The sequence below is a fragment of the Lactuca serriola genome, chromosome 5 (assembly GCF_051521515.1).
Source record: "Lactuca serriola cultivar US96UC23 chromosome 5, Lser_US96UC23_V15, whole genome shotgun sequence".
Lineage (NCBI taxonomy): Eukaryota > Viridiplantae > Streptophyta > Magnoliopsida > Asterales > Asteraceae > Lactuca > Lactuca serriola.
The window spans coordinates 75,910,349-75,919,742 of NC_136412.1; the positions used below are offsets into that span (position 1 = coordinate 75,910,349).

At 36.2% G+C, this 9,394-nt stretch overlaps 1 protein-coding gene across 1 annotated transcript; it reads left to right on the plus strand.

Annotated features, from left to right (window-relative positions):
* The first annotated feature begins 2,774 nt into the window (after positions 1-2,774).
* Positions 2,775-4,342, plus strand: LOC145049614 (uncharacterized). Its single transcript, XM_078997999.1, has 4 exons — positions 2,775-2,805; positions 3,383-3,446; positions 3,649-3,712; positions 3,944-4,342. The coding sequence occupies exons 1-4, from the start codon at positions 2,775-2,777 to the stop codon at positions 4,340-4,342; spliced, it is 558 nt and encodes a 185-aa protein (XP_078854125.1).
* Positions 4,343-9,394: the final 5,052 nt, after the last annotated feature.

The following is a 9,394-nucleotide window of genomic DNA, read 5'->3' on the forward strand; positions in this document are numbered from 1 at the left end:
GATTAAGGACCTAGCTATTGGGCCTATTGGGCTAAGATGGGGTTGGAAACCCTAATTAGGGTTTAGAAAATCCTAATATTGGATTTATGAGCTTGGACTTTGGGACCCACTTTTGGGCCATTGGAATGGAAATGTGTGATTAAGCCCAATCACACCATATGACTTATTTAGAAGAATGATGGACTTAATGGATTAAGTCCTTAATGGGTTAAGTGAGAAACACTTACCCCTAATTGTTATTTTATGAGAAAACCCTAATTTCGCTTGGGTTTATTGTTGGGCCTTTTTATTGGGCCTTGATGATTGGATTATTAATAGGCCATCCAAGATCAAGCAAATGGATTAGAATAATTAATGGGCTTTAAGGTAAGGCCCATACGAGGAGTTGGGTCTAATTTGGAGATTTGGGCCATAGATGTCCCATAGTTGGGCCTTAATGACTATATGATGTTGGGCCTCAGAATAAGACCATGTGTAGGCTTGGGCCCAATTTGGAAAATTGGGCCATATGTTGGGCCTTGATTCCTAGTTGGACTATGGGCCTATGGATTGGGCCTTGGGCTTGAATAAAGCCAACCTTGGGGTAATGTAGTAATTATCCAAGTATGTATTTATGGTTATGTGTTGGGACCCAATTATTAATTGGGTGTTATTTTGGTGTTGACAGTTCGGGAGGCTTTCATCCAGCAGCTGGGGTTGAGTATGCGAGACTTCAGCAGTGTGGGGTTGTGTCTACGGGACTTCAGCAGTGTGAGGTGAGTTACCTTCTAGTAGTGGTGGGCCTACGGCCACAATGCCGGCCCACCAGTAGGAGTTGTATGTTAGATGATTGTCTTTGTGATATCATCTAGGTTTGCTACTACCTGATATGCTATATGCTGGCATGATATGTTATATGTGATAGTAGTAGAGTTCGGTTGTTAGGACCGAAGGGTAGGTCAGGCACCCCAGATATGTCTAACAATATGTGATGATATGTTTATATGCTGGCATGATATGTTATATGAGATAATGGTAGTAGGAGGGGAATAATCTCCAAGTTCGGTTGTTAAGACCAAAGGGTAGTTCGGACACCCTAGATATGTCTGATAGTATGTTTATGTTATGATATATGTGATAGTAGCAGTAGGGGGTGGAATAGTCCCCGAGGGTCGGTTGTTAGGACCGACGGGTAGGTCAGCACCCCATAATGGCTTGACACGGGTAGGTCAGCACCCCAGAATGGTTTGACATGGGTAGGTCGGCACCCCAGAATGGTCGTACTGGGTAGGTCGGGCACCCTAGAATTTCCCGCCAGTATGTATGCTATGTGATTTTATGGTATGTGGTATGATGGGGGAACTCACTAAGCTTCGTGCTTACGGTTTTCAGTTTTGGTTTCAGGTACTTCTTTTTCAAAGGAAAGGAGTCAGATCGATCACAGCGCATCACACTATGGTTTTCTACACATGAGATCTTTGGGATTGCACTCTAATATTGTTTTATGATAACATCTTTTGACTATTTCTACTTTGGTTCTGACACAACATGATATTATGGATGTTATCTTATACTGTTGGTTTTATAATAACTTATTTAAAAATGAATTTTTTGGCCTTGAATTATGGGACGTTACAAAACATTTAGGCGAAAACCTCATCGAAACCCGAATTATAACGAATAAGTTATGACCAATCGAAGATCCGCGACAAAACCGGCACGGCACCGAATGACGTAAAAAGTGATTTTTCAATAAACTACTTTTTAGCCTTGGTGATCTAAATGAAACTCATAGTATTTGTTAAACCGAGAATTTTCATAAAAAGAACGTCCAAATCTGACTTCGTATAAGGAAGTTATGATTTTTCTAAGTTTCGGAATAGAAGTAGACAGCTAAAAACTTGAAATGAAGATCGAGTGATTTTTAGCCGACACAACCTAAATGAGAATCGAAGGTCTCATAAATAGTAGTACAAAGGTAAAAAGATAGACAAAAACGGATGTCGGAGGAAGAAGTTATGAATTTTAAGAAGTTCGGGGCACAATTTCTGAGAAATCTCACATGGATAAGGTTGGATGTCGGACACGTCACCTGGATTCTCGCATGCATGTCGCGTGTTGGATTGTGATACAACTGAAGGGATGTCCAACCAAAGCCTTCCGTGTGTCGCATCCGTGTCTCGCCCTCGCACCGCCGTACGCACCCCTCGCATGCGAGCCACGTGCCTCGCTTCGCATGCTCGCCACCTCGCGTCCGAGCCTCGCTGCAGCTACCACGTGCTTCTCTCTCCATGCTTCGGATCCGAGGCTCACACCTATATGTAGAAGGTGCGAGACCTCCCGGGGAATTTTAAAAATTTGGCATTTTTCACCCCTAAACTTATATTTTCACTATTTCAACTTCCCCCGAAGCCCCAAAATCATTTCCAACACCCAAAACACGCCCCGAAGTGCCCGAGAAGCCCGAGAAATTTATCTTTTCGGTTTGAAGCTCAACCCTTGCAGGGCCCGGTTTTCAATAAAGCTCCCGGTTTTCAACGAAGAAAACTATTAATTATAACGAAGTGATACACAAATTACTATTTTAACCCCCGGTTATTTCACGGTGAGTTCAATATATATAGGAACAATTGTATGTTATGTGTTATATGTGCTATGTGCTTTTCTGTTGTTATTCTTTCTGCTATTTATGATAGCAAAGTTGTACCTTTGGCCATGTGATCAGTGAAAGGACTTAGATTCACAGTGGTATTGGTATGTAGCCTCTGGCCGTGTAGAGCATGCCTCGTAAGACAATGAATTCTATCCCTATGGCATTGGCAGAAGGTTAGATAGGGCTAAAAGCCTGAAATCTACCAAAATGTTTAATCGGAAAGTGTATGTCTTCTGAGCCATTTGGGCTGAAGCTTTATTGATGGATATCAAGTATGGAAATTGTTATGTCTCATTGATTGTATATCTTTGAATCAAATCATTGATTGATATGGAAAGTTTGTCACATGATTCACATATGCCTTTGTTGTTCTTTGTTCCTCTTTGCTTATGTCATATTGAAGTATATACATATATATATATATATATATATATATATATATATATATATATATGTCATAACGTTATATTGTATCTATTATTGAACTCACTAAGCGTCACCACTTATCCCTCTCAGTGTTTAACTATTGTAGGTAATAAGAATCCAGTATAGACATATACTATTAGAAGATTTTGAATAGATAATACTATTAATTTTGTAATAAGTGTGCGTGTATGTATAAAACTATAATATCCTGGGTAGTTATGTAATAAATATAATACTTTGTAATAGTCTTAATAGTCGGTTTGTATCCAGTCTTTGTAATCACTTTATCAATGTAAAATATTGTTTTTATGAATATGCATGTAGCATGTTTCGGAGTAACAATTGTCAAATATGAAAGTGTGGGTGTTTCAATCATGGTATCAGAGCGGTAGTTTAAGCGAAGTAAATGCCATGCATTGGTAGCGAACTAAATGCCATGGATTGGTATTTAGACTTAAACTATTGGAAGTTCAGTATATGAACTGAATCATTGGTATTATATGGATACAAACCTTAGGAAATACTTAAGTAGAGTATTAGGTAATGATATAACCTAATATTCTAAAATACAATGTTACTCCATATTGCAGAGCAATGGTTGAACTGGTGAGTAGCCATACCCCTGAGGTGGGTGGAGGACCTCAACCTGATGAAGTAAATACTCCAGTAGCTCCTCGTGAGGAGCGTTTATTGGGTAAACTTACCGATGTTATTCGACAGACTCTCGAAGAACATAAAAAGAATGGTGATAAAGGAAAAGAGAAAGTCACCAGAGAATCTTCAAAAGGAGAGACAAGACATCCTTCATTCGAAACTTTCAAGAGTAGCAGTGCTACAGAGTTTTCTGGTGTCCTTAATCCCATAGTTGTTCTAACTTGGATTCAGAACACAGAGAAACTATTTCGTATCTCTAATTTGGATAATGAAGACAATGCTAATTATGCTTCTGTTATGCTTGTCGAAGAAGCCATAGTCTGGTGGGAAGCAACATATGAAGCTCTCAACGAGTATGACCGAGAGAATATATCTTGGGAGATGTTCAAAACTAGTTTTCTAGGGAAGTATTGCCCTCTAGACATGAGGAGAAGATTAGAGAAAGAATTCATCGAGCTTAAACATGGAGGAATGACTGTGATTGATTATGAAACTCAATTCAATCAAAAAGCACAGTTTGCTAAAAAGTATATTCCAACTAAAGACGATAAAATTCAGTTATTTCTGGATGGACTACGATATGAGATCCATGACTTTGTGTCTAATCGGGATGTTCTTGTTGGGTTTTGAGCATTCTAAAACTCCTAAAGTGTGCATGCAACCCTAATAACCTTGGATCTATGTTTTCTCTAAAATACATGCAAATATTAATTTCCAAGGTTTCTTCCTAACTAGCAAAGCATAAGGATTATGAATCATAAAAAACTACCAGTAGAAAGACATAAGTTTTGATAGTGATTGATTGTTTGGAGTTTGAGAGCCTAGCACCAATAATGTGAATGCCTCAAGTGGATTACAAATCTCCACAAACTTGGAAAACCTTGAGAGAATAATATGCTATGTAGAAATCGGCCACCACAAAGTCTCACACAACTAGTTGCCATTTCTTGCAATATATACATCTTTATATAGTGTCGAGGATTAGGGTAAACCCTAATAACCCATGTCTTTTTCTTTCCAATGATCCATGGGTTAAAAGCTCCATGGATCATCCATGGACCCCCATGCATGCTTACCCCATTCCTAATGAGTTTAAGCCCACGTTATATAAAATGCAATAGCCCATGTTTAATTAGTCTTCCTTTTAATCACTAAATTAATTCATAATTAATTTAAGACTAAAACTAATTAAATAAATGACTTCATATTAATATATTATAACTTATAATATATTAATAAATCATAAACATACTATTCTCATAAGATCATCCATATAAATTGTTCGGTGAAGTGCAACCCAAATAGACCATGCCGGGTCGGGTCAAGTATATACCAAATAAGTTATGGACTTAGACACCTTATCCAACAGTCTCCCACTTGGATAAGTCTAACAATTGTATTTACGTATATTACTTCAGGAACCAACCAGCAATCGTAGCTCTCGAAAACTCTATTGAACTATGAAGTGCCATTTTAGATCAGTGATCATATAATCCTCTGTTCTCATGATATCAGCCGGATAAATACATGGAACAACGTCATACTTATTGTCCAGCAGTTTGTTTCCTAATTTCCGATTTGTTTGACAAAGAACTTAATCGAACACATCAATTTAGTTCTGACCGGGCCCGGTACATGGGTCAACACAAAATCATCGAAGGGCCCATATATCACTTCTATTTCTAGAAGGAACTGATAAACTTCGACTTATATGCTTGTTCTACTACTTGTTGAATTGTACACAAAGGCACGTTTTATAACATCAAGTTACTGATGCGTTTTCGTGCAATCAATACACAACCAACTCATAGGCAACAACTCATATCTCTAGATTTGAAGACTTATATGATATTACCATCTCACGATCACTCGAGATAAATTCCATGAAGTGATACAAGTGGGCGTGGGTTAATTCTAATATTCATAACTTATGAGCACTCATGAATGTTGTAGCAACCATTGCTATGTCTAAACACATTTAGCCATCGACAACCTCGATTCATGACAGTCTTAATTCATACCTACTTCCAACATATGAACGACTGTGGAGTGTTTAAATAACGTAGTCATTCGGAAAGAATAACCTAGCTATTCTGGAAGTCAAAACATGCAAAGTGAAACACAATAATAATCGAATCCAATATGGTCTCAGAACCCTTTTGAATATAAATAGAACTACCTTTTATTTATCACCCTATTGATTACAGATTATTCATTTTATAATGTTTCAAATAATCAACTTAATACTTGAATAAAAACAACAGTCGTCCCATTCTCCTAGCATGTACAGTTTGTTTTTCTAAACAATAGTTATGCCATACCCCAAGTATGCACACTATGTTTGTGTATGATCTTTACTTTTGTGAAATATATCAATTGAACATGATTCCAGTGATGCTCATTTCACAATCCCAAATCCTTATTGTAAATGTAAGAATTCCTAATTCATGCCATTTACCAATAACTGTTATATTTTAAACTTATATGCATTGTTCCTCTCGTAATGATTATGCACAAAGTCACTAAAACCTTGTCACTAGTCATTATAGAGTATTCCAAAGAAGATCGACTCAATGGAAATGAAGTCTCATATTCAAAGTACATTGCTTTGAACATCCTTCTTGCATTAAGGTTTTCTAATCTAACACAGATTGAATAACTTCCACCTATGGAGACATTTCCATAGTCCCATTTTGACTATCACTTCTGAACAAGAGTTACCTCTTTTCAGATTATGTCAATATGGTCCTTTCCAACAATTTGCATCATACTTCCAACTGTCCCTGAGGAACCAATCTTTGGCGAACCTCAGATTGTCGTCGACAATTGCTTAATCACTTTAGTCATATCCAGTTCTAGACTTTTCCCTTTTCAATGCCCTGAGCATTTGGAAAATTTAGAAAGGATAAATATTATAGCACATGCAATCGATCCTATATCCGAAGCATATGGGACACGATTCATGATGTCTCACATAAAGACATGTTACTAGACCAGTCTTTTGCTACAATATTTTTTATTTACCATGTTTTCAAAATTTAACTATGAAGAGGGATGCCATAATCATAATCGAATTTTGAGAACGCAATATATATATATATATATATATATATATATATATATATATATAATTTCTTTAAGTTGAACCATTCCAACATAAAATACATATATATCCTTGACTAAAGAGGATTAAAAACTCAATCTAAGCTTTTAGAATTGAAATGAAGTATAATTTCCTCTCCCTTAATTATAGCAAAACAACTTTTTCAACCCCTACAACTTAACGAATTGAAACTTTTGTTTTTCTACAATTAACATTGCTAACATGCAACACTAAACATAATAATCATGCTCCCACTAACATGATGATTATCAGCATAACACTTATGCTCCCACTAGCTTTGACACGTTTCCAGAAATCAGTTGGACTTCTGAAATTTAGATTCGTACACCCTTTCTTAGATAGCTCACATGTGTGTCTAAACAATTTCCAGAACTATGAAAAGCGATGTCGTAATCATAGTCTTAATTGTTCAGACCTTTTCCATTTCTCACAAGTCCATGTTAGTGTGCCGGTTAACCACACACGCTCCACTAACGACTTTGAGAATGCAAATATCACAATTGCTATCTACTTAAAATCTACTTAGTGAAAGCGTTTCCTCACCATCATTTTCATGAATCGGAGAGAAACCTTATGACACTTAGATTTTATAGTGTATGATTTTCTATCCATGTGAATTTTTCAAAACCATAATCACAAGACAAGGTTAGTGACAAATTCAGCCTTACATGGATTGAACTTGTTCAATCTTAATTTCTTGTCACCTGGTAGCACAAGACCCACCAATGCTTCCAAGCTGTTATGCACACAGTTTAGAACTAATAGAACTCATATGCATAGTCAACTTAATTGGCACAAGAATTATGTCAGCATGATAGGTTACAAACCTCAAGTCATATGCTAGTGATAAAACACATGTTTTACTCTTGATTAAATCTTGAAACTCTTTCAAGATCTTTAAGTCTCCCACTGTCCTCTTGACATATAAGTTTCCCTAGTCAAGAACCATTCCTTGACGAAACAAATATTCAAGAGATAGTGCGGATTCTTATCAAGACTAACACTTCACACAATTGGTCTTAGTTGGTCTTTCTCTCATCCAAGACATCACAACTTACCAATTTCAAATGTACAAGAGTAGTAAACATTTTACACTACATTTGATAAGTGTTTTAAACCTTACTTTATGTCACTCAATGTTACAATCCTAAGTATAACTCTAAGAATTGTTTTGGAACGAAGTATGATTCATCTTCTTGATTTTAACCATTCCAACAATTCATGACCCCTATTCTTAGTCATAACAATGCACTAAGATGTACTTAGAGTATGAATTTGTGATATTTTTTCTTAATCATAAAGATGATCATAAAACACGATACTAAAGTACTCTCCTATCTTTTCAGATTTGAGAAACTTTTATCTTTCTGCCTAATTTGATTCTTTCCCATTCGTTCTGCCACACATTGAAAACTTTCCAATGCTTCAGAATTATACTTAATCTTGTAAGTATAACCATATTTACTAAGCTTTAGCAAATCATGACGAATAGTCTTATAAATCTTTGTGGTGGACTTGACCAGTGCACAAGCATGTGTACTCGATCCCTTTAATCCTATCCTTGTTCACATAAGGAATTAGTCTTAATTTTCCAAAGATGAAAATTCTTATCCATCATATAATACGGCTTGTATGATTCCAAGTTTCGGTCCAATTGAAACTTGGGTGATGAGAACCTTTCCTCATTTGGTAAATTCAGACACTATCACAAATGAAAGAATCAAATCTACTTTCCAATATTGCTATTACTGGAAACATATAAGCAACAATTTTTAACAAATATTAATGTAAGGATATTTTTAAAATAAATAAAATTAAAACCTTTTTTTCTTTTATTTAAAACTTTGCAGAAAAACTTATCCTTACAATCCATATGAAAACCTTGTTGTTATCTATTCCTAAGCAATATATCATAACTCTTAAGCAACAGCTCAAAATTCTGATCACCGAACCATGCGATCGAAACCCATATTCACAATCAGAATCAGCATATACTTCCTTTAAGCTTCCTATCTTTTCTTTGATTCTTAAAAACATCAACATGTGACCCATTCACATTATGTAATAAGAATCTCCAAATAGGAACTTAATAGAGTTAGACAGTGAACTTTACCTGAAGTAGAGTCAAACTTCTTGACTTGATCAACCTTATGATCTTTCAGGTAAATATGGCAGCTTCGCAATCAGTGTCCCTTCCTTTGGTGATAAAACATATGGACCCTTTGGTAATGGCACATGAGACTATCTCAGACTTAGCCTTTCTCTTTACCATTTGGTCAACCGAGTTGACTATGGCCGATCCCTTTCCATTGGGAAGAGAAATCCTTTTCTAGATATCCAATGCTACCATTGTCAAAGTCCATTTAAGGTTTGGGAAGTTGATCTTCTAATAAAATTTGCTATACTAGTGTTCCAAATCATTGTTGATTCCGCAGCACCAAGCAAATAGATAACATCATTAAGGGTCATGTCATAGTCTGTCTCATAGTAGTCCCAAAGAGACTTACTATGTCACTAAGAAAGTGATTCAACATCCAACTTTTAAAAGACTTTGACAC

Coding starts and splice junctions, on each gene's coding strand:
- LOC145049614 (XM_078997999.1), top strand. CDS start 2,775: ATGAATTCTATCCCTATGGCATTGGCAGAAG. Junction 3,447..3,648: donor TCAATCATGGTATCAGAGCG/GTAGTTTAAGCG, acceptor TCCATATTGCAG/AGCAATGGTTGAACTGGTGA. Junction 3,713..3,943: donor GAGGACCTCAACCTGATGAA/GTAAATACTCCA, acceptor ACTTGGATTCAG/AACACAGAGAAACTATTTCG.